This window comes from Meriones unguiculatus, chromosome 11, assembly GCF_030254825.1.
Source record: "Meriones unguiculatus strain TT.TT164.6M chromosome 11, Bangor_MerUng_6.1, whole genome shotgun sequence".
In the NCBI taxonomy this organism is placed as follows: Eukaryota; Metazoa; Chordata; class Mammalia; order Rodentia; family Muridae; genus Meriones; species Meriones unguiculatus.
The window spans coordinates 47,943,709-47,967,994 of record NC_083359.1 but is presented as its reverse complement, the minus strand read 5'-3'; the positions used below and the strand labels follow the sequence as shown (position 1 = coordinate 47,967,994).

Genomic DNA, 24,286 nt, shown 5'->3' with positions numbered 1-24,286 from the left:
CTCGGGAACTGTGCTCGGATGCATGGAGCCAGCACTTGGCCCACACCTGAGTGCATGAGGAAACTTGCCTTTGTAGACATTCAAGGTGATGGTTCTCACAGCAATTCGAACCATACTCTCTGGATGATTGAAGAACTTGATGGCTTCTGTGTATAGGGCAAAGTCATTGGTGTGCTAAAACAAAACGGACCAAAAAGTTACAAATCTACAACCTAGACCTGCTCTCAAACCTTTCTGAAATTTGTCAGGGATTGTGATAAAAGAAACAACAACAAATGATATTACCATGATGGGAAGTGAGACCAGGGGAGAAAAAAGGGTCCACAGAATGTCTGACCTGGCCTATCACAGCTGTGTGAGGAGGTATTTCCAAGCCCACTTGTTCATCTATAGAACAGGGGTACTAGCACCCACTTTCTAGCCTCTAGGATGAAATGAGGTCATTTCTGGTCCAGTGCTCAGCCCAGCACTTAATACCTACAGAGCATAGAAAAAAGCATTGGTTATGTCAGAGCCTGCTTGACATATGTTCAGCATCTTTTGGCTGCTATACTTTCTCCATTTGGAAACACTAAAAGCGTAGTATTATCAGGGAGGCAGAGGGTACCAAGAGTCTCCTGCTGTTAAAAGGAGACAAAAAGAACTAATTAAATGGTGCAGAACATGACATCTCTGCCTTAGCCTGAGAAGACAGAGCAGAAGCAGTCTGGCAGTGTACTTTGCTGCCCCCCTGTGGCCAATGTTTCCACATCAGTCAGGGACCAGCCTGTGAGTGGCTCTGGAGAGGCAGACCGGTGGAGATCTAGGCCAGCTCTTCCTGAAATGGAGCTGGAGACTCAAAGCAACAATTGTCTTAAAGAGGCAATTCCACTTTGAGGACTGGTCATCAAGTATGAATGTAAAAAGTAGAAACTACTGCCCTGGCTCAGACTAAAGAGGAAACTTTGGCCCACCTCAAACAAACAAACACAAGGCTCCTGGGATGAGCAGCTCTTCCACATCTATGGCTTCTGCCCTCCCACCACGACTCAAGAGGCCCCTGAGCAAAGACTCCTCTGGCCCTCGCTCTGGAATGGGTTTTCTTCCACATGGGCGAACCTTTGGGTGAAAGCTGTTCCCTGGACATGTTTTCTAAGCACCTACTCAAGTGCATACATGTTTTGTGGTTTTTGGCTAGCATTTCCTCCTGACAGAGACTACTGAATCATAAAAATCAAGGTTCAGATGGTTGCCATAGCAAATGAAGGTTGATAGATGATTTTTGCCCAAAATCAGAAAAAAGCTTAGGATTGTGGTCTGACTTCAAAAGCAGGCTTTAAGCATGTGACAACCACTCAGGAGATACCTGCGACACAAATAACATGTGGCTGTATGACGGCTGGCCTCCAGGTTGGTCCCCAAACATGTTCACCACCTGTGTCACCCTCATACTGGACCCACCCACAGAGAGGCAGACCATGCCTGTGTGGGCACACAGAATGGCAGAAGTAAGTGTGTGATGTGAGGCTGGTCGCAGAGAGCAGCACTGTTGTTGTGGTCTGTTGGGTCAGTCCTTCTAGGAAGCTGGCTGTAAGGATACTGGGTCCACCCTGGAGCAGGGTCAGCCATGCAGAGCCATTCTATAACCGCCCAGTGAAGCAGACCTGCAACCACACTGCAGCTTCCAGAGGACATTAGCTTCTGGGGCACTGTGCAAAATGGCCCTACTAAGCCAAGCCTCAAGTCTAGACACAATGAGAAGAGTGGGGTGCAATTCTAATCAGTGAGATGAGGAGAAGTCTGGGGGAGACTTCTGAGAAAGTTTTCTCCAAAGGGATCCAAGAAAGGAAGTGATATCAGGAATTCTGGCAGTAGCATGTGACTAAGTGATGTCTGGAGCTGCAATAGCCACTGTGACCATATGGGACTGAGCTTTGAACAAATGCCAGTTGCAGTTACTGAGTAGGAACTTGGAAAAGCCTGGGCCTTTGATACAATGAGCTGGCACGTGAACTGAGCCGAGCACAGCTGCCGTTTGTACTTTTAAGTACATGAGCTAAACTGACCTTATTCTCAAGCTCCTTGGAGCTATCAGAGTAGAATTTATGTGCGTTTTCAATAGTTCTCCCAAGGAATGTGATGTACCCAGGCCCTCAAAGACAGAAACCATATCTGTTGGAGGTTGGTTTGATGCATGTTACTGGCCCTTAAGATCTGGTTACACCTATCTTTGTTTTGTAAACCTGCCTAAGACATACCTGACTGGTTGATTAAACAGCCTATAGCTGGGCAGGGCAGAATGGGGTAGGCATAGCTAAGGTTCCTGGGCTTTAGAGGACAGAGAGGATTAGTAGACAGACTGGAAGAGAAGAGGAAGGAGGACGCCAGGATAGGTTAAGTGAAGAAGGAACTATGTGGGCGAGGAGAAAAGACTCCAATAATGGCATGAAAAGGCCCAGATGAAGGATAAAAGCAAGTGTTTGTAATATTATGGATGGAAGATAGGATGATTAAGGAGGATGACACTGGATGGGGGCGGGGAGATGGATGGTGAGGATATAGAGACAGTGTAAGTGAAATATGTGCCTGGCCCAAGCTAAATAAGGCAATTATAAAATCTAACTGGTGTCTGTGTCTTTTTATTTGATTTAGCAAGTTAAACAATACCGCTGTGATAATCTTAGGGCTAATAATAAACATAATATAGCCGAAAACACTCATTTTTTAATTTGTTATAACATGTATCACTTTACACAACTTTGAAGATATCTCATTTAGTCCAATCCCTGAAATCCATAACGAGGTATATAGTTTCACCTCATTTCTCAAAGGAAGTGGCTTAAAGAGGCCTGGAAGTTCTCACACAGCAAGGAGTAGAAAAGCTATGCCTAAATGCAGTTTCTGCTGTTTTCAACAAGATAACCTCTGGATATTTTCCTCCCTGACAAGAAAAATTGAGTTTTGCATTAAAAATAGAAAGGTAACTGTTCAATTAAAGGAAAAAGTTTATGGGGCTTAGCAGCTGAGAATGCCTACTATACGGTCATGAGGACCAGAGGCCCAATCCCAGCATTCACTTAATAAGCCTGACACGCCTCATATGCCTATAACCCCACCACTGAGACAGGCAGAGACAGGAGGATAACTGGGGATCGCTGGCTGCCAGCCTTCCTGAAGGACACAAGCTCCAGGTTTAGAAAGAGATCCAAAGGCACAAAGCAGAGAGTGACAAAGGAGGATTTTCAGAGCCCTCACTTGGCCTCCATGAACCCTGAACACACATGTGCACAACATACACACACACACACACACATACACACACACACACACACACTTAAAAAGAGAATATTATTGTCAAGTATTTCAAATCCTGTGCTGAGGAGAATGCTTTGTAGATACACTCTTGACCATACAGAGCAAAGGCAACCATGCTGGGATTAGCTTGACACCATACCTGCTGGTCACCACTCACCTCATTGTAAAAGAAGTGGACAGTGTGGTTGTTGAGCTTTAATGAAAGTGTTTTCAGGAACGATATGTAATATGCCATGATCTCCTCGTCGGAAAAGTCAAATTTATGGACAATGATCGAATTTACATAGTTATTAGACAGCAAATAATCTAGGAGAGAGAAGACAAAGTGAAACAGATGAGCTCGCATGGGTGAAAGGCCAGCAAAGGCTTCTGGATAATGAACATAGGATCGAAACTAGCTAAGCACAAAGGGCAGGCTTCCCTATACCCCTCAAAGAACTCACACACTAGGCAGGACCACCAGCAAGCACACAGACCCATCCAGGAAGAGCCTGTGGCCTCCTTTGTGAACCAAAAGGGACAAACCCATGCATGTTTTCCGTTCATTGCTAGCAAAGTTCAGTGTGGAGCTGAGGGCAGGAAGAAAAGGCATGAGGGTACTGTTACAAGGCACCTGCAAATGAGGAAGGGCCTCATTTTAATAAAGAGCTGCCTCACATGGCCATCAAAAGACAATGTCATGCCTGAATGCCAGAAAGGGCTGCACATGTCTTCAATCTTTCTAATCTACTGACAACTTCCTAAGGGTCACTGTATCCTTACCGTGTGGCCAGCACCAGGTTAACCCTCTCAGGTCCTAATTCCCCTACACTTACCTGGTCCTAGGGGAGCAGCGCTACTAACACCCTTGACTGAAGAGGTCCCACCTCTGTCAGGAAGGCTGGCCTCGCCAACAGAGCATACACTTTATGAAGGGATACAGCCCAGCTGGTGAGGATGTCAATGCCACTACCACTCACTTAGCCAGCAAGATCAGCCAAATCAACCCTAGTGATAACACGGTGAAAGATATTGCAGCCAACCTGCCCTCACACCCTTGATACCTGAGGCAGCTCTTGGGGCCAGTTCCACGAGAGGCCAGAAGGGTAGGGTGGGGTCCTAAAAATCTTAACATGTTGTAAAATGAGTCATGGTCACAAGTGCTACAAGTAAGCTTACTTTATGTAGAAGTAAAACTGTATATAACCTCAAGTTCCCACGCATATTTAACACATAAGCACGTGAGCCTCAGGTGTCTGGCTTGTGGGATATTATACAGATGTATGTTTGTAGGCTCCACTCAGTTAGAACCTAGCACATTCACAGTTCCTCAGGATGTTGTCTCTACAGACTTGGGTGCCTGTTGATGAACTTTACCCAGAGAAATCACAGGACAAGTGCTGTCTGTGGCTGGTCTCTCACTCATCACTATATCTGAGTGTTGTCACACTGCTGTATGTGGCAGCCCCACTACCTCCCCCATCTTTGTTGCTACTTAGTGTTCCATTTCTTAATCTGTCCTTGATGTATTTATCCACATCTGGTTTGTCATGTAACATAAAACTAGGTGTTTCTGTTAACAGGAATACTTGTCACAATGTGGCTAGGGACAACTGGGGAGGAAAAATGGGCTAACAGGAGAAGGGATGTAGGACATCTTAGTGAGTCCTATATTTATAGGCTCCTGGGCCACAAATGGCACAAAAGCTAGAAGCTTTAGGCATGTTAAAAAAAAAAAGAAAAAAAAAAGACTCCGATACACTCTATACCTGCAACAGCCACAGGCTCATCTGCTCCCCATAGGGACTTTTCTAAGTCTTCTAAAAGATGGCTCTGTGGGGGTTAGGGGTCAGTGAAGGGGCCTGTTGTGTGGCTGGGATTTTTCTACTAATCCCTCGCTTGTGGCTGACATCCTGTGGTATTCTGTTATAATAAACCTGGGAGTCAGTACGTCATCTCAGTCTCTTGGGCCTCTGTCACTTAGGTCACCGAACAAACAGACAACAGTGGCCTTTGAGCAATGGCTCTGTGTAATAAAATAATATTGAAAGCCTGGAAAGCACCTAGATGCTCACAGTCAGGTTCATTTAATAAGAATGCAGCTGTGAGCCCAAGCTGGGGGAGGAGAGATGCAGGAACAACAGACAACAGGATGGGATGGAAGTGGGGGAAGTGACTCTACAAACAACTGTAGAATCTGAGGCTACACACACCCGACTGCACTTTTGTAATTAAGTTTGTTGTTTTACAATGACTTTTTCCCTCAAAAACTGGGGGGGGGGGACGGGGGGGAGCGGGGGGGGAGAGCAGCTGGGTATAGGGACACATAACTGTAACCTTAGCATTTAGGGGCAGGAGGATCAAGAGTTTGAGGCCAACCTGGACCACCTAGAGAAAAACTGCCTCAAAACTATTTTTAATAAACTATCCAGAAGCCATGCTTGCGGGCGCACACCTGTAATGCCAGCATGCAGGGAGGCAGAGGCAGGCGGGTTTCTGTGAGTTTCAGGCCAGTCTTGTCGACAAAGTGAGTCCAGGACAGCCAAGACAAAAAAACCTGTCCAGAAAGTGAGAGGAGTGTGTCTGTCAGGGCTTCTCAGGCAGGGCACCACACTGCTCCCAGTTCCTTTTAAAGCCACGCACATGTCACTTTTGTATAGAACTAAAATAGTTCTATACAAACACTGATTCAAAGAGCAGAAAGGGTCACCAGGGGCTGTGTGTGGAGGAAGTTGGGGAGGCTGGCTGAAGGTCACAAGACCTTAGTTTTGTGAGGCAGCTAAATTCTCAACGTACAGAGCGGTGACAGGTGATGACAGCTAACAGCCCTCTACTGGATGTCTGAAATTCCTGAGAGAGTAGGACCTAGGAGGTGATGAATATGTCAGCTGGACAGCAGAGATCACTTCAAAGTATTCATGTCAGATCTTCAAGCTACTACAGCAAGAAGCTAAGACTTTTAAAGTATTGACTTTCAATTTCTAGCTGTAGATGGATTGCAAATGGGTCAACAGAGATAAAACTCCAGGACCCTGTACTCAAGACTCTGGCTGGAATTGTCCCAGCGGCCTCAGCAACATCCCCGGATATTCAGTTCTGGCTGAGCCCTGAGCCTGTCCCTCAGAGCTACATCTTCCTCTCAGGGCTTAGAAACCACACTTGTTTCACATCTAGTGAAACAGAAGCTGATAACAAGGGAAACCACGCAGGGAGACAGGAATTAGCTCCATATGTCAGGCTGTGGTCAGGGGAAGGAAGAGAAATCTCTGTGGCTACAGCACCACCTACCGGCCACTGCTGAGGTCATCACACAGCAAGACTCCAGACCCTACAGAAGGGTTACCAGTTTTACTTACCAGACCCTTTCCAGACTTGTCCCAGGAACTCAGTATCTGCCTTTGTTCTGGGCAATCCATTTCTCTCCCCTTCAAGAGCAGGACCTGGGCTCTGCTACATTTGGGGTAAGCAAGCTAGCAGAGAATAATATGAAGCTGGCTCAGTCCCAGTGTGGATAAGAGTCTGGTCTAGGCTCTACTGAAGGTCTGTCCCTGGTACTGCAGGATGTCTAGCAGGCCCTGTGCTTGGATGGACTATGACAACCAAGACAAGCTCCAGATGTCAGCAGTGTACCCAGGAAATACCAGCACCCAATTGAGGACCACTGAGCTTATTCTCCTGTGCTAAAATCTCTTCTCTGTTCTGGACTTGCTAGAATTGTACTTTGGTCCAGGACTCAAACCTTCTTGGACTTACAATAACCCCTGCCTCCCAGAGATGGTTGTTACAGATGAATAAACTGGGATTATTGAAGGTGGAGCTGAGTGAAACTCTTGCTCTTTGGGCAGCAAAACTGAAGCAGGCGGGTGGGAGCTAAGGCCTCTTTAAAAGTGTTAGCTGGAGTGCCTGACTACTCAGCCATTAAGTCTTCAAAACTGAACCATACAGAGGGATGCAGCCCCCTCCCCACAACTGCTCCACTCAGCAGAGAATTTCATAGAACCCCACCGACTGTCCCAACACATTCAAAGGCTGCAGTTGTCACCCCCACTCCCCCCATGACTGCATGTGATGACAGGGCTTTCAAGAGTAATTAAGGTTAAATGAGTCTGCAGGGTCAGGGTCCAACCAACCCTGACAGAATCAGTAACCCCACAGGAGTCAAAGAGAGCAACTCTTGACCTCATTCTCTCCCAGGCACGGCCAGGTACAGTGAGAAGGTGGCAGAGGTCTAACGTGTCCCCTCAGTTCATGTATCACCACCCCTATTCCTGTAACAAGGCAGTGTGTAGGAGACGAGGATTAATGAGTGGCATTTAGTAACAGGGTGAGGCTATCATGAGTGGGTTCATGTGTTTCTCACCATGAGTTTTCCCTCTCCTGGCTCTTGACTAGTTAGTTACCTTAAGACCAAGTTACTGTGGGCAGGCAAGATGGCTCAGCAAGTAAAGGTTCTTGCTGCTAAGTCTGATGAGCTGACTTCCAACCCTGGGACCGACAGGGTAGAGGGAGAGAACTGACTCCCACAAGCTATCTCCTTACTTCCACATGTACTTCACATTATGTGCACACACACACACACACACAAACACAAAACGAGTATATATATATGCACACAAATAAAAAAAACTTTTCAAAGAAACACTTGAAGCTTTGCAATGTGGGGATTACCTACATTGTAAAGCTTACAAATTAAACAAAACAAAACAACAAAAATAAAAAAAAAACAAAAAACAGGTTACTGTGTGCTTAATGACCAAATACTTGGTCTCTTTCACACTGCGTTTTTGGCCATGAATTGAAGCAGCAGAAGACGTGGATGCCTAAGTTTGAACTTCTTGGCCTTCAAAATATTAAATCAAAATAGAGCTCATTCTTTTAAATGACCTAGTTTCTCAGGGCTGGAGAGATGACTCAGTGGTTAAGAGCACTGGCTGTTCTTCCAGAGGACATGGGTTTGATTCTCAGCACCCACACGGAGGCTCCTAACCATCTCTAACTCCAGGGTATCCAATACCCTATTTTGGGCCTCCGTAGGTTCCAGGCACTCACATGGAACACAGACATGTACAGGCAAAACAACCATGCACATAAGAAATACAAAAATATTTTAAATTATCTAGTCTCAGAGTTTGCTCTAGTAACAGAAAACAGACTGAGATAGTGGTTGTCTCTCAGCTGAGAAGACAGGCCCCTCCGCAATCACCCATGACTTCCGCTGCAAAGTGGATCTCCATCCTCCAAAGCAGAGAGCAAACTCTTCTGTCCAAGCCACTAGGGCTCTTTGGGTAAAGCCTGGGCAGAATAAACTACATGGGAACTAACATACGGAACCAGCTGACAGCTGGCAGTTCACAGGCAAATGGCAAGCAGTGTCCTTACAGAGCGACGTCTCATGGCTGATGTTCTCAAAGAGAATGTTCAAGGTCTGCAGCAGCTGTACGCACACGTAGCGGCCTGACTTCTGTCGCAGAATGTTCAAGAAGAAAACAAACATGTTCTTCTCCAGGAAGAAGCTGGGGAGAGAGTGAGAAAGGGTCAGCTCATCTGTGCAGGCTTGCCCTGTCAAACTACCAGTGGCAAGCCTAGACTGTGACTCCTGCCCGTACAGGTTCAGTGCCCATGATGCCATCTGCAGCTGAGGACAACACACGATCTCTCTCTTGCTGTCTCAGCACACGAGGCCAATAATGGCTCCAGAAAGGGGATGCCCCTTACCTGCTAAGTGGTCACCAAGCATCGTTCTCCAGCACGCAGACAAACTACATCCTTAGCTTCCCCAACGAAACCTATTTCCTTTGCACTCCCATATTCAAGGGCAAGAAAACACAAGAACTAAGCTTCCCTGCAGGGCCAGATGATGCTGAGAGACAGCAGAGCTTTTTACTTCTCAAGTTTGCAGCTGCCATATTCCTGGGCAAAGAACTTGAAGAAAGGCAAAAGACACTGATGTGATGGAGGGAACCTACAGAGTCCCTGGAGCTGGCTACTTTTGCCTTCCTGTGCTGGAAGGATACATGGCCAGGAACACTGGCCTGGAGGCATGGTACAAGCTGAAAATGTGACCTTCAGTGCCTTCCTTTAAGAAAGAAGATGTTATCTCTATTTGTTTAGTGTATTTGACCAAGATCAGTTTGGAACAGTCAGCAGTCAAAGGCTGGGGATCCAGATCAGTTGGTGGAGTGCCTGCCCAGCATCACATAAGGCAGGTGTGGAGGCATACATCAATAATTCCAGCATGTGGGCAGTAGAGGCTGGAGAGTCAGAAGTCCAAGGTCATTCTCTTGGCTACATTGTAAGTTCAAAGCTAGCCTAGAATGCAAGAGAGACCCTGCCTCTTGGGGGAGGGAGGGGGAAGGAAGGAAGGAAGGAAGGAAGGAAGGAAGGAAGGAAGGAAGGAAGGAAGGAAGGAAAAGCCTTGTAGTCACATAAGTTTACTGGTTGACTCAATTCTTGGTGCCTCTCTCCCCTTAACTGTCAGCTCCACAGGGATGGGACCAGTGGCCTGATACTCACTGCCACACAATTCTGTTTGAATCCATGAAAGGATAAGTAAATGATAAAATATGACCATAAACAACAACAAATCCATTAAAATCTTTCTCCACTCTGACTCCAGGAGCCCATCTGCCTGGACACACTGCTCCTACTGACCCCCAGAACATTTCTGGCATCTGCCTCCCCTTTAGGTTATACAAAACGGTGACTCTGCATGAGCACACTCAATACTACAGGATGGCCAATGGAGAAAGCTGTCAAACATCTGAGCCTGGATTTTGTTGCAGGGGTGACTTAGTAGTCTACGTGTGACACTCTCAAGGTAGATGTCTTTATCTTTGTGTGTATGGTGTATATGTCTGTGTTGGGACATGTATATACCATGGCAAGTACGTGGAAGTCAGAGGAAGGTTTGGATGTTGGTCCTCACCTTCTACCTTGTTTGAGGCAGGTGTCATTGCTGCTGCATATATCAGCAATGTCTTCCATCTTCCAGGGATTCTTCTGTTTCTGCCTCTCATCTCACTATACAAGCACGGGGATTACAAACGTGATCACGCATAGCTTTTATATAGGTTCTGGGGGTTCGAATTCATGCTTGATGGCAAGTATTTTTCATCTTTTCCAGCTTGGTAGACTGTGGGTATGAGAGGCTCCTTTACTGTCTATCAGCTACACATGGGGATACCAACAGGACTTCCATGTGGGACACTGGGCAAATTTGCTAGATTGTCCTCTCAAAGCTCAACACTGTTGCTGGCTCTCAATAAACACACTAGGGCCTGGCAGATGGCTCAGTGGACACGTGCTTGCCTCAGAAGCATGGGTTCAGATCCCTAGAACCCACGTAAAAGCTGGGTGGGTCTGGCAGGCTGCCTGTAATCAAGCTCTCAGGAAGCAGAGACAGGGATGTCGAGGACAAGATGGCCAGTTAGTCTAGAGCAGTGGTTCTCAACTTTCCTAGTGCTACAATCTTTTAATACAGTTCCTCATATCGTGGTGACCCCAACCACATAGTTATTTTTATTGTTTCTTTGTAACTGTAATGTTGCTACTGTTATGAACCATGATGTAAATATCTGTATTTCCCTGTGGTCTTAGGCGACTCTGGTGAAAGGGCCATGACGCAGATTGAGAACTGCTGGTCCAGACTGAATTAACAAGGTCTGGGTTCAGCAGGAGACCATATTTTAGTAAGTTAAGTGGACAGTGATAGAGGACACCTGACATCAACCTCTGATCTCCACACACAGGCATGTGTGTACACACACACATGCATACCACCTACATGTCCAAATATGTTCCAATATGCATACACACCATGTACATATACATACAAAGCAATAAACTAAAATAAACACACTAAAAGCTGGACTTCAGCAACTCTCCAAAGGCAGGACCTATTCATTTAGAACCTAACTATCCAGGACACTCTTGCCCTGGAGTGGATGAGAGGGCACAACCTGGAACGCTATCCACAACATCTTCAGCTTTTCTAAAGAAACCCATTTCCATAGTGCTTCCATTTTTGACTTGCACCTCTACACTCTCTCAAGGACATTTGACATAGATGTTCAGGCAAGATGGAATTAGCATCAATTCCTGACTTCAACAGGAATGACTCATGATGTACACTTGGAAAAACACCCAAAGGAAGAGGAAGAATCAAAAAACAAAAGCACTGCAAGCCTTACTCAAACACAGAGCTGTCATTTTGATCGCCCCAAATCAGGATCTCAGTGATGGAACGGATGGTCTCCACCAGCAGGTTCCGGTTCTGTTCTGTGACAGTGGTGTTTTTAGTTAAAACATGGTACAGGTACCTAGAAGAGAGAGAAAGACAGGAGCTTACACAAACTGATGTGAGAGTCAGGCCAAGGGCCACTGGGAAACACTCAGCATTGCAGTGGTTAAGTTTCTGTTAGCACACTTTCTCACTCAGGAAATGGACAGGATATAGAGGTAACCACCCAGGAAAAAAGAGCAGAAGGGGCTCTGAAGTAATACATGACACGGACACATCTGTCAAGCCCTTGAAACCAGCACCCAAAAACTTCAGGGTGCAAACAAATCACAGAGCTGGCAAAATCAGAGGCTGCTGGGACATGGCTGGGGATTCCAACTTAGTGGAGCAAGCAAGGCACACCTCGCAGTGACAAGTGATGGGTGCTCACAGATAGGAGATGGTGCCGAGTACCTGACAGAGGACTTAATGAAAGGCTGCTGAGATTCCGAGAGCACACCCATAGAAAGCAGGACTCAGTGGGCTGTAATGCCTCCTGTCTATGGGGAACAAGCTCAGCTGCTACATCTAGAGTGAAATCGGCAGGTGAGTCCAAAGAACTTCACTGTCAGAGCACTGGGCTTAATTAGGAAGAAAAGTAGAATCAATGAGGTGGCTCAAGACATCTTTCAGGGCCATCCTCAGTTTCTAAGTGGTGCCAGGAGCAAGAGAGTTGAGGGACTGTTCCTCCCACAGTCCAGAAAAGAAGGGAACAGAAATGCAGAAGCATGAAGGTGGGATACTTTAAGAACAGCCTCAAGTGTTAGTGTTCTGTGATGTTCTTTCCATGCTGGGCAACGACCCCATTGCCTCAGACATGCTAGATAAGGCTCTCCACCAAGCTACAACCTCCATCTCCAGTTTTCATTATTGTATTTTATTTTGAGGTAAGGTCTCAGTAATTTGACCCAATTGGCCTTGAACTGGCTCTGTAGCCCAGGCAAACCTAGAACTTGTAATAATCTCATCTTGGCCTCCCATGCAACCAGGACTGCAGTCTTGTCCAGCCTGAAATACAATTATTAACGTGCAACAAGTAGTGAAACCATCTAAAAAGATAAATCACCCAATCTCGGAGCTCAGGTCTACCTGAGCACATGTGAGCACACAGGCCTACCTTCCTCTACAATGAAGTAACCAATCACCTGAACTGCCCTGGAACATGATGTAGAAACCTTGTTCCAAATCTATGTGTCCACTGTGATTCCAGTGCCTGCCTTCAAAGACGTTCAAAGAACATGTTTCCAAACAGTGGTTCACAGGCCTTCTGCACCTGCCCTTCCTCTTTAAGTTCTTCCCTAGGAAGCTCCTAGGCAGCCCCACTGAATTAGGCTTTTGGGTGAATGGGTTAAAATGCTATGTGCACACGCATATGGGTGCAAATCCAGGGCCTCTTACATGCCAAGCTTGTGCCCTACAACAGAGTTATATCTCCAGGCTTCCTCACTAAAATGTGAGTTTCTGCACCATTCCTAATGTGGCTATCACTCTCCACACAATCCACAGAAAAATGCATACTGTCCCAGGAACAACGTAATGCTGGCAGCATAGGCCAGGGAGTGGTAGATCCTTCACACTCTGAAGATATAACATAGACATCCAGGAAGGTAGCATACATGCATTGGCAACACACATCACACTCCTGACTCCAGGAAGCAGCAGTGTGGATGAGCACATCTACTCTAAGGGCCTGCAACTGCAGTGCACAGGATCTGGATTCAACTGAGTGGGCTGTCTGCATAGACTGCCTTTGCTGCCTTATCAATCAGCAACTGCTGCTCATATGTCAAGGCTCAGCCAACCATCTCTCAATAAACCTTTGTTTGGAAAAGGGTTTTTCACTCCCATCCTCCAACTCCCATGGACCTGGCTGTTCCCTCTTCACTGGCACCTCTACCTTCTATGAAGTACTTACTAGTTCCCAGAGCACTGTGTTCTCAGTGGTCTGTCTCTCTAAATAGACTGGTACCTCCAAGTCAGGAAAATCATCGTAATGATCTTGGTGACTCTAACACACTTCAGAACATCTGGTATACAGCAAGTGCTAATATAACTGCTGAATGAGGCAGAGGACAGTCTCCACTAATATAAGCTGGAGTATAGAATACAGGGTGAGGTAAAGTAAGGGTTCAAGGAAGAACACAGAGCTGTGGGAAAGAGCTCAGCAGTCCTTGGAATCCAACAGTCTTAGGTTTGATCCCTGGCCCTGGCACCTCCTAACTGTGGTCTGAGACAGGCATTTCACCTCACATCTCTGCAGCTCCATCTAAATACAGAAGTAACCACAGAGGACTTTGATTAAATATGGAGATATGAACAGCCAAGCATGGTGCCTGGCACACATGGTGCCCCCCACATGAGCAGCCTTAGCTGCTACTGTTATACTGTGGTTGTTATGATAGGGGGATGTTATGAGCATCCTTATTAGACTGGACAATTCCAGAGACATTGGAAAGTGATGTCAGGCTGGTTCCAGATAGTCAGGGAAAGAGGAAAAACTGAGGTGAGAAAGGTCCAAGGAACATGGAGGAGGAAGTGGAGTTTGTGAGTCACTTCTGAAGAGGCAGTAAAGTATGCGGGGTATTAACCTGCATTAGCACAGCCAGGTCTGACCCTGTGGTCATTTCACCTGTCCTTATGGTGGCATTGGGAAGAGTAGATACGTAAAATGAGAGATGACTAAGCTGGATGTGGTCGAACATCTGTAATACCAGCACTAGGGAGGCTGAGGCAGGAGGACTACTTTGAGTTCAAGGCCAACCTAGATGAACTACACAGTGATACCTTCTCTCAAAAAATTAAAACAAATCCCAAAATTCAGGAGACAGAGGCAGGTGGATCGTTTTGAGTTTCAGGTCACCCAGGGTTACATAATGAGACCTTGTCCTGTCTACAAATGGAGTAGGAGAGAAGGAGGAGGAAGAACTAAAGTGATAGTTATTGTGATGGCTTGTTTCTTTATGTAATCACTTGTTTAAAAGTCCCATTAGGGAACTTTTCTCATTGAGGCTGACAATGCACCCCCAAGGACCCAATGACTACCCTGTGAAAACTAAGTCCAGACATGAGACGCACTCTTTCAAGTTGTTGGCCAGGGCTATCTAAAGAGACTCCTAAAACACACAGCCTGTTGCTGTTGTTCTTGGTTACCCCCAAGAGGCAGAAGGCAAGTTTCTATTGCTGAAGAAACCATGCACTTCAGAAAGAGGGTCCAAAACCCCTGAGCTAGAACTGCCCTGAACGCCTCCTCCCTGAGAACTAGCTTTCATGGTATCAGAGGGCAAAGGAGGGAGGCAACCAACAGCCCTTCCAGATATGAGGCCTATGAGCCACATCAGCAACTAGCCTGGCAGGATAATGCTAAGGCTACAGTAGTAGCACATATACCTTGATGGTAACTAACAGCTCTGATTGGACTTAAGACTTAACCATGCCTGGTACTAGAAACCTAGCTATCTTAGTGCTAGTGAAGTCATAGTTATTGGAGAATCTACAGCCACTAATTTATTAAACCAGCATAATCCTTAACAACAATCTATAAATGTGTTATTACACCCACAGATAAGTGTATCTTCACGCCTAATCAAGGAAATGTCTCTTTGCAATAGAGGAGACTACTACAGAAATTCACAACCAATTAAAATGCAGTTGTAACAGACACATCAACAAAACATTCCTCCACCTAAGGCTCATTACAGAAGAGGAGGTGGGAAGAATATAAGCGCTAAGAGGATCAGGGAGTTTGCTGTGAGGCTGCGTCTCCTAGTAATATCAGAAGCTCCACCCACAAGGTCTCACCTACATGACTGCCCAAACATGATCTGAACAAGGATGACGCCAATGAACTGGATGGAGAAAAACCCATGAGAAAGAACTATAGGCAACTGAGAAAAGCTGGGAGCAGGAGAGGTGGTCTTCCCCCAGAAAAGAGCACACCAGTTGGTTGTGTACTGCCAAACAGCCCTGAAAGCATGCATACAAGTAACACTACATGGACTGAACACATTATATTTAGTAACATATATGTATATGCATCTACATATATGCATGCAATATATATTACAATTAGTGAAAAGAGGCCATGAATTTGAAGGAGAGAGGGGAGGGATATATGAAGTGTTTTGAGGAAGAAAAGGGAAGGGAGAAATGTTGCAATTATAATCTTAAAAGAAAACAAAAAGAACAAAAATCCTAGTAGAAGGCTTTTTCAGATATGAAGAACAAGTCAGTCAACCACAGTCCTTTGAGAAGAGTTTAAAAGCTCCCATGAGCCTGGCAAGGGAAGGCTTCACATGATTCTCAGACTCACTCAAAAACAATATGTGCCCACTGTTGCCACTGCACAGGCTAAGACAGCACACGGGGCTTGGGTACATCCAGTCCTGCGGCCAGCCCCTGGCTGGGAGGCATGCCCACAGTCCACATGGTCACAGCCTCTCCAACACTTGCTCTCAGCCTCTTGTGGTGGTGCAGTTCTACAGGCTTTCATGGTATCCTTTGGGGGGGGTTATACCTCAGGAAGGCTAGACAGTGCCTTCTCTTACGTGTTTATGGAAAATTTGCATTTCACCTTTGGGCCAGGGCCAATTACAAGACTTCTGCCCACTTTATTTATCCTTGGTGACTTATTAATGGAACTCTTTATTTATCCTATATATAAATCCTTTATTTATTTTATATACATATTCTTTGCTGGATAATAAATATTCTAGCTATTTTCCACAACTGTGGCACTGTGACCACAGATTTGAGATTGACTTTACTGGAGGGACCAAGAATGAAGAAACAACAGATGTATGTACAGCTAAGCCAAGGCTGGGTGGCCAGTGTACTCTGATGGGCCACACCAGCAATCAGACAGTCTACAGCTGAATAAGGAAGCAGGTTAGCTAATCTTGGCAGGGAATCTCTGTAGGATAGCAATCTTAGGCTACAGTTAGTTAGCTGGAAGGAGAGAGCTGCACACACTGTCAACATCTGAACTCAAGCCTTGCCATTTTCCTAAGCCTGACCCAGAGAAAGACTTGCTATTTCCCTTGGTTTGAGGCACTGGGGTCCTTAACATGACCATGCTTATGTTCTGAATGTTCATTCATACATGGATGTACTTGATTCCCAGACTGGCTTGCCTTTAAAATGATTTCATTAGTGAGTGTATGTGTATTATGGTGTAGAGGGCAAGCACACATACATCATAACAGATGTGTGGCGGTCAGAGGGTAACTTGCAAGATTAGTTCCTCTCCTTTCTCACTGGGTTAGGGAGTGAATTTAGGTCATCAGGCTTGCACAGCAAGCGCTTGTACCCACTGAGCTACCTTACCAGCCCTCTTCATTTAATAGAGTCAAACTTACCAATCTCTCCTTCGACAGCACTTTGAAACATTATTCTATTTGTTTGTTTACTTATTTATTTGTGTATGTGGTTGTGTGCATGTGCATGGGTGAACATATATCATAATGTGTGTGGAATTCAGAGGACAGCTTTAGGGAGTTGTTTCTCTCTTTCCACCATGTGGGTCCCAAGGTTCAAACACAGATCACAAGGCTAGAGAGTAAGAACCTTAACCCACTGAGCCATCCTACTGACCTCCAAACAGCACTCTTACTTATGCTAAGTTACAAAGGGTCCTATTTTTCTTGGATAGTACCAGGTATCAGCCCATGCTAATATACAACCTAGTATATTATACATATACTATACTTATAGTATACATATTATATTATACATATAGTATATTATATGTACATTATATTATATATATAGTATATATAGTATATATACACTATATATACTGTATACTATATATACACTATATATATACACTATACATACATATATATATAATAGCCCGCCATCACTTACTAGGTCTTCATTTCTCTAACTCCAATGCCACCTTTTTCATTAGTCAGACAATCACATATGTGAATCTCTGCAGTTGCTCTAATTCTACTGATCTATTTGCCTACTCCACGTCAATCCTATAATTCCTAATACTGCAGCTTCATGATAAATCTTATATGTGGCACTTTATGCCCTCCAATTTCTTGCCTTCCATCCTGTTAACATTATATTGGCCATTTTCAACCTTCTATATTTCCATAAATATTTTAAAACTGCCCCAATTTACACACACACACACACACACACACACAAATGCTGCTAGGATTTCCCTCAACACTGCCCTCAATCCTAGCTAAATTTAGAGAGCTGACATCTTAACAACAGTTGGACATTACTTCACATTTCTTTTATTAGATTTATACCCAGGTAGTTCTTCTTCCTCCTCCTCCTCCGGCCCCCTCCCCCTACTGCTCTCCTCTTGTCTCCAATAAAACTCAGGATGTTGCACACATCAGTCACACACACACCCTGCCAGAGCTGCATGGTTTCAGACGCTCCTTGGCATAGTGCAAACGGTATTGTTCAGCATGTCCACATTCCACAAGTCTGCTGCAAAGACACAGACATGCCCACTAGGTTCAAGTGCTAAAGCTCTATGATGGTCACATCTGTACCCTGCCCAGATTTTTGTCTCTTGAGTACCTAGAACACTGCTTTGAGTAATGCTTTAGGAAGAGACCTGCAAAATATGAGTAGTTAGGGAAGCTGACTGGATTAATACCTAGAACTTCAATGTTGCATCTCATTCTTAAGCTTTGAGAGAAAAGGTCATTAAAGTACTTTAGTGACACCAAGTCTCATATCTTCCTATTTTGCAATGTAATATGCATGTTAGAGAGATTGAAAACCTTGACAATAGGAAAAGAGAAGTGGAAACTGTCAGTTTCTCTGCTGCCCATGGCTGACTACTATTGTGTCCTTAGAAATTTTCTTCTGTTTATATAGGTGGGGTTCATCCTAAGTCCATTTTGTGCCATTTTCCCCCACTTAGTGTAAAATAAAATCATGCTTGCTACTAATGATCGTTTACGAGTATCTAATGAAAAGGATGACCACAGCAATGTCTCTTGCCTTTTCCAGGAGTATTAAGATTCCTACTGCATGGATGTTGCAAGACTTCCCGTGCCAAGCTGAATCCCTAGCTAGATCAGTTTCAGAAGACTAAATCATAACTTTGGGTTTTAACTACAGCAAATAAAGATCACTCTATTACAAAGATAACGACCACTGCAATGATGCTTTCCTGTTGAACTGTGTATACATTTATATCTTATTCTAAAGCTAAGTAAGTATGCTTGCTATTGCAAGCTCTGTCCACAGCTCTGGAGTTGGCCCTCTAGGTGGGTGAGGAAGGAGCGTGGAGAGCCTACACCATATGGGCGGAGCCATGATCAAAACCAGGCAATTGTATCCCAATCTACTATTTTAAGCAAAAACAAAAACAAAACAAAACAAAACAAAACAAAACAAAAAAACAGCAATGGCTGGGTCTGTAGCTCAGTTTGTAGGATGCCTGCATACTATGCACGAGGCCTTCAGTTCAATCTCAGCATAACACATAGCCATCCTAGCACACAGGGGCATTTCCAGCACTTGGGAGATAGATTTGTGAAGATCTGAAGTTCAAGGCCATCCTCAGCTACACAGAAAGTTTGAGGCCAGCCGGGAACACACAGGATTTTGTCAAGAAACAAAAAACAAAAACAAGAAAAAGAAGAAAAGCCCAAGCAATGAAATAGATAGAAACAATATTTTTATAAGCAATTCATTTGCATGGACTTATAAGGTCCCAGCACAAAACTGAATACATAAAAATCAAAGCAAAACAAAGCAAAACTGCCCACGAGTTACAAACTCCTTCCAATGCTCAGGAAACATCCTGGAAGATGGCGGTGTTATGAAATGCTCTTCTGGTCACCTGCACAAGATGAACCCACAAGAAAGGTCAACAATCCAGCAGATAGTGCTAATTGGATTTAGTAGGTTACAAAGAAAAGGAAAGAACACAAAGGTGGGAGAGGATGTGCTGGGGAGGACAACTGTGTGGGAGGAGGAACTCAGGAGTGAATACACTCAATATGCAATGCATATATGTATGTAATTGCCAGAGAATAAAGATATTCACCAGTAAGAAAAATTTTACAAAAGCACGAAAGCAGCACCAGATGATACGGAAGGGCCTCAGATAAGGAAGGGCATCAGTGCCCAAGAGAAGTCCAGCACACCTGGAATCTCAGTATCAGACTCCACACACTGGCAAGCTTGCAATGCCTAGACTGAAAACCTATAGCCTTCTGCCAGCATGCGACCAGTACACCAGAGGCTCAATACCAAGGACTACAGATGCAAACAAATCCACCTCCTCCCCAGACCGCGCTTTCCCAAGAGTCTTATTTCACAAGTCAAACCACAGCAGTTAACAAAAGCCTGTGTTGATGGAAACCAATCTTATGTCTATTTTAGAGAGAGAAACCTAAGGCCCAACTTCTCTCCAGAAGGCAGTTTCTGATGACTTGTGCCGAATGCCTCTGGGAAGTTCCTATTGGAAAAATGTAGAAATTTGTCCACAAGCTGGACTGGGAGGTGTACATAGCATGACAGGAGAACTGGAAATCCATCCCTAACCCACACTTGCCTGCAGATTTTGATGCCGTAGGTATGAGAAAGAAGTTGGGGACATGGTCTGTTTGGCCTATTCAGCAGCTGAGATCCCCTTCTGGGCCACTCTGGCCAGCAGAACCAGAAGGTACCCCATATAAGGTGGAACAGACTGGAGGATTAGGGGAAGGTGTTAAACAGCGTACTTCTGGTGAATCACCCCAGAAGACATCAAACCAGGCCAGACAGTATAGCTGGGCCTATGATACAAGGCATTGGTGTAGGAAGGGCCATCTGCCCTAGGAAAGGCCAAAGCTCCTGCCCAGGCTCTATTAGAAAAGAATGGCCAGGAGTACCTCTTTGGTTCACCCTAAGACTTGTATTTTCTGACCACTCACAATGTGTCTGGCTAGACACAGTACTGGACAATCCCCAACAGAACAGACTGATTCCTGCCTTCATGAAGCATATGCAAACATGGAAAGAACAAGCAGACATACAGAAACTAAGACAGTCTTAGGGCAAAACAACAAACCTGTGGAACCCTGGCCAACTCCCTGGGGATCTAACTCAAGATCAGAATGAAGCGTGGAGAATCTACAAGATCTGGTAGCTAGTCCACTCCCAAAAAGGAACAGGCAGTACATAATAGCATGAGACTCTCACTGGTCAAAGCCCTGGGGAAACTTGCATCGAAGCAGCAGTATTTTAAGGCTAGAGCTAGGTTTGGATGGTCAGAAGAAAAGGAGGGAAGAGCCAAAGTAGAAAGAGCAAAGGTGCAGAGAGATGGCATGGAAGTATGTGCTGCTTAGTGAGAAAAGGGTCATCACAGTAACAAGCACAGTAACCCACCAGGCATGGCTGTGGTGTTGAGTAGCTGCCCCCTCCAGGCTGGCCCTCCTTTACCTTCTTCAGCTCTTTACCTTCCTTGATGATACTGTTTGCAATATAAAGTCTAGATTCCCTAGAGTGGTTCATAAGGCCCAGTGGGATCTGACTTTAGTGCCTAGGGTCCTAAACCTCACTGAATGAATAGTTGGCATTTTGTCAGCATGAGCTATTCACCCAATCTTTCAGGAGACTCTCTGAGGTCAGCCTCCTGAGCCTCCACTCATACCCAGCCCTGCTACCCTACTACTTGGAAATAACTACTCATTTCTTAGATCCTGCAGGTCTGCATTTGGAGAGGTCTGCTCACCAGGGACAGTGCTCCAAAACTCAGTGGGTAAGGGCAGAGTCTGAAGGACTTTGAGACCTACAAGAATTTAGCCTTTACAAAAGATGCTTGGATGGCCTGACAACTGAGATCCCCATGCTCTCAGTGCTATCATGGCCAAAGGTATGTATCTCAGGAGCAGATGAGGGGCTGCTGGCCAGCTTTTCTTAGGACAAAACTACAAGCCTGTGGAACCCTGGCCAACTCTCTACAGATGTAACTCAAGATCAAAATGAAGCTTGGAGAATCTACAAGACCTGGTAGCTAATCCCATTAGTAGCAGCATGAGCTCCCATGCTGGCACATGTTTCCAAGCTTTGGGTGAAAGACACTGCCTCTTCAGGGCCACCCTTGCTCTCATTCTCTGTGCCCTAGCAAGAGTGGAGGTGGTCCCACATAAGGCTCCAGGCAGTGAGTGAACAGGCAAGACAAGTGGGCTTGAATGGGAGCAACACATTCTCTTGTCTTTAGCTCAGAGATGGCATGAGTCCCCAGGTTGAAAAGCACATACTGGACTTCTGGCAACACTGAGAAAAGGAGATCTTACCATGGAGTGAATAGGACCACGATGCATGGATGAAACTGACAAAACAATTAAAAAGAAAAGGGGCTCTTTATGCCCATTTGGATGGCAAAGCTGATACAATGGTGTCCTGAACCTGTTAAGAATGAGACCAGGAGGAAAAAAGGCAGATTCCTGATACTTACATCTAAGCACATGCGCTCTGCCATGCTGTAGCTAGAACACAACATTCAGTACCAGGAGCTATTCAATAGACTCCACTAACACTTAATGCCTCTAGCAGGATCTGTCACTTGGACCAATAATTTTGACACCACAAAATGACTAGAATTGAGACAATGATATAACAACCACGGTTCTATCAGTTTGTGGGCTCACAGTCCCCCTTTCCAAATGACATTTCAGTAACAATCAAAGGACTCCATAAGTAGAGGTTCTGCTTGGGGTAGACATCTGTCAGTTAATGGCACAGCCTTGTCTCTAGTGTGGGCAATAAACTACCAATAATGTATCATGAATAACCACCTGACTATTCCATCAGCCCCCAACTAAATGACTGGCCCAACTTGGTAGGTAAATAATTCAGGTACAGTTTTTCACTATTTAGTAAAAGTTAAACGTCATGTAACAGGAAAGTTTCTTTCCAGTTTGTAAGATGGAAGTGCTGTCAAGGAAAGGGTATTTTTAAAACAGGGTTTGAGCATGGTGACATAGCGATGTGTGTCTGTAATCCTAGCACTTAGGACCAAGAGTTTGAGGACAGCCAGAGCAAGACCCTGACTCTTTCCCCCTTATATCTCTGTTCCCACTGCAGAAAGAAAGAATATAAAAACCAACAACCAAAGAGCCCTATTCTCAATTTTCTTAAAACCTTGACTTCTCATTCCACCAACACTGTGCTAGGTCAGAGCAAGAATGTATTAGAGGCCAGCCAAGGTGATGCATGCCTGGAATCCCCCTGACTTAGAGATACTAAGGCAGGAGGACTATGAATTTTAGACCAACCTGGACTATAGCAACACCATGGTTTTTGGCTTGGTTTTGTTTTAAAGTATTTGGGACTGTTACTTAATAACTAGAAATGTGATTTATTCTAGTTTGCTTAAGACTTCCTGGTTTTAGCAATGAAAGTCCTATGGCCTGGGAAGACCCCCCCCACCTCCAGTGCTGCACAAACTTTAGGTGTTCATCACCCTACATGTCAGATGAAGCCTCTTCCTTCTCACAGTCTTGTTTCCTATAGCTACCAAGCCATACCTGGCTCTGCCACAAACCTGACTATGGTGCCCCCAATTTGGCTGTGCCATATGATGACACTTACCCATTTGGGGGTAGTCTGATATAGTGTTGCCTCCTCCAGAAAGCTTCTAAGAAGGGATTCCACAGAGCCCCTGGGCCTGCTACAGTCCTTATATTTGACCCACTGCCGAGTCCTGACTCCACTGTGGTCTCCCAGCAGTAGCCAGCAGGCTCCCCCAGTGAACCAGCTGTTCTGTACCCAAGATGCTTACTATCATAGCGAGATGAAGGGCAGCACAAGCACTGGGGTAGGCACTAGCTGTCTGTGGCATCCTTTTCCAAGTCACCTTGGATCTTCTAAGTCCCATGCCAATCAATACCCAAGTCCCTGAGGCTGTGAAAGGGATTAAACAGATCAGCCTGAAGCAAGGCAGGTAAGCTCTTTTTCCTGTGACCTCAACAATGAACCTGGGATGTTCCCAGGATATTGGGAAGGAACCTGAGGCCCCTTACATTCCCAGGTGTGCACTGGTTGGCCAGCAAAGATATCCCATTGGGCATGACATGCAGCCCAGTTAAAAGCTTCCTTATACTGAGAGGTTTTGTCCAGAAAGACACTATAACAAAGAAACTAGAGTTGAGACCTGCCTCTGGCAATCTTCAGCTGTTTCACCTTGGGGCAGGTGACTTAAGCTCTCTGAATCTTAGCCCCATGTGTGTATCATAGAAGCAATAAAAGAAAGGTCCTATAACTCATAGACTTGTGATGACTATAAGAAAACAGGAAATCCTTACCAAGACAATGTAACACAATAAATAAATGGGAATTTAAAGGGACTATAGTCCCAAGTTAAGTGAGAACCGGCAGGTGCTTGGGCTGGTAGATGGCCCAGCCCCTCAGAATAACCACCCTCCCCTTCACAGCCACATCTACTCACACATTCCTCAAATCCTTCAGCCACTCATCCACACCCCACTTCTTTTTTGGGCCATCTGCCACTCCACTTAAGATTTCTGATTCACTACCAACCTCCACCCCACCCCATTCTTGCCCTCTAATCTCTTTCCTCTTCTTGGCTTCTCTACCCCAAACCACCCTGATCTCTACTTTTGGAGATCCACAAACATTTACTAGATGCTTGCCCTGTGACAGAAGCCATTCTGTAACCTTAGGATCAAATGCAAGCCACATCTAATTTTTAGCTCACCAATCCCTTCTAGAGACCCTGTCTTCCATTCTGTTGGTACCCACCAT

The 24,286-nt window shown here is 45.2% G+C and overlaps 1 protein-coding gene across 8 annotated transcripts in view; it reads right to left on the bottom strand.

Moving 5' to 3' along the window:
- The window catches only part of Clec16a (C-type lectin domain containing 16A), a 202,317-nt gene that overhangs the window by 176,602 nt on the left and 1,429 nt on the right, over positions 1–24,286 (bottom strand). For 7 of the 8 annotated variants that reach the window (XR_009584537.1, XM_060364180.1, XM_060364181.1 and 4 more), the window contains exons 2-5: positions 11,463–11,591; positions 8,653–8,786; positions 3,452–3,600; positions 69–174 (exon numbers count right to left, since the gene is read on the bottom strand). Coding sequence is in view for 7 of the 8 variants with exons in the window: in XM_060364180.1 (XP_060220163.1) it covers positions 69–174; positions 3,452–3,600; positions 8,653–8,786; positions 11,463–11,591 (518 nt within the window). In the remaining variant the exon portion in view is untranslated. Of the gene's footprint in view, positions 1–68; positions 175–3,451; positions 3,601–6,629; positions 6,920–8,652; positions 8,787–11,462; positions 11,592–24,286 lie in introns of those variants that run through there. The other variant, XM_060364182.1, reaches the window with a different exon arrangement.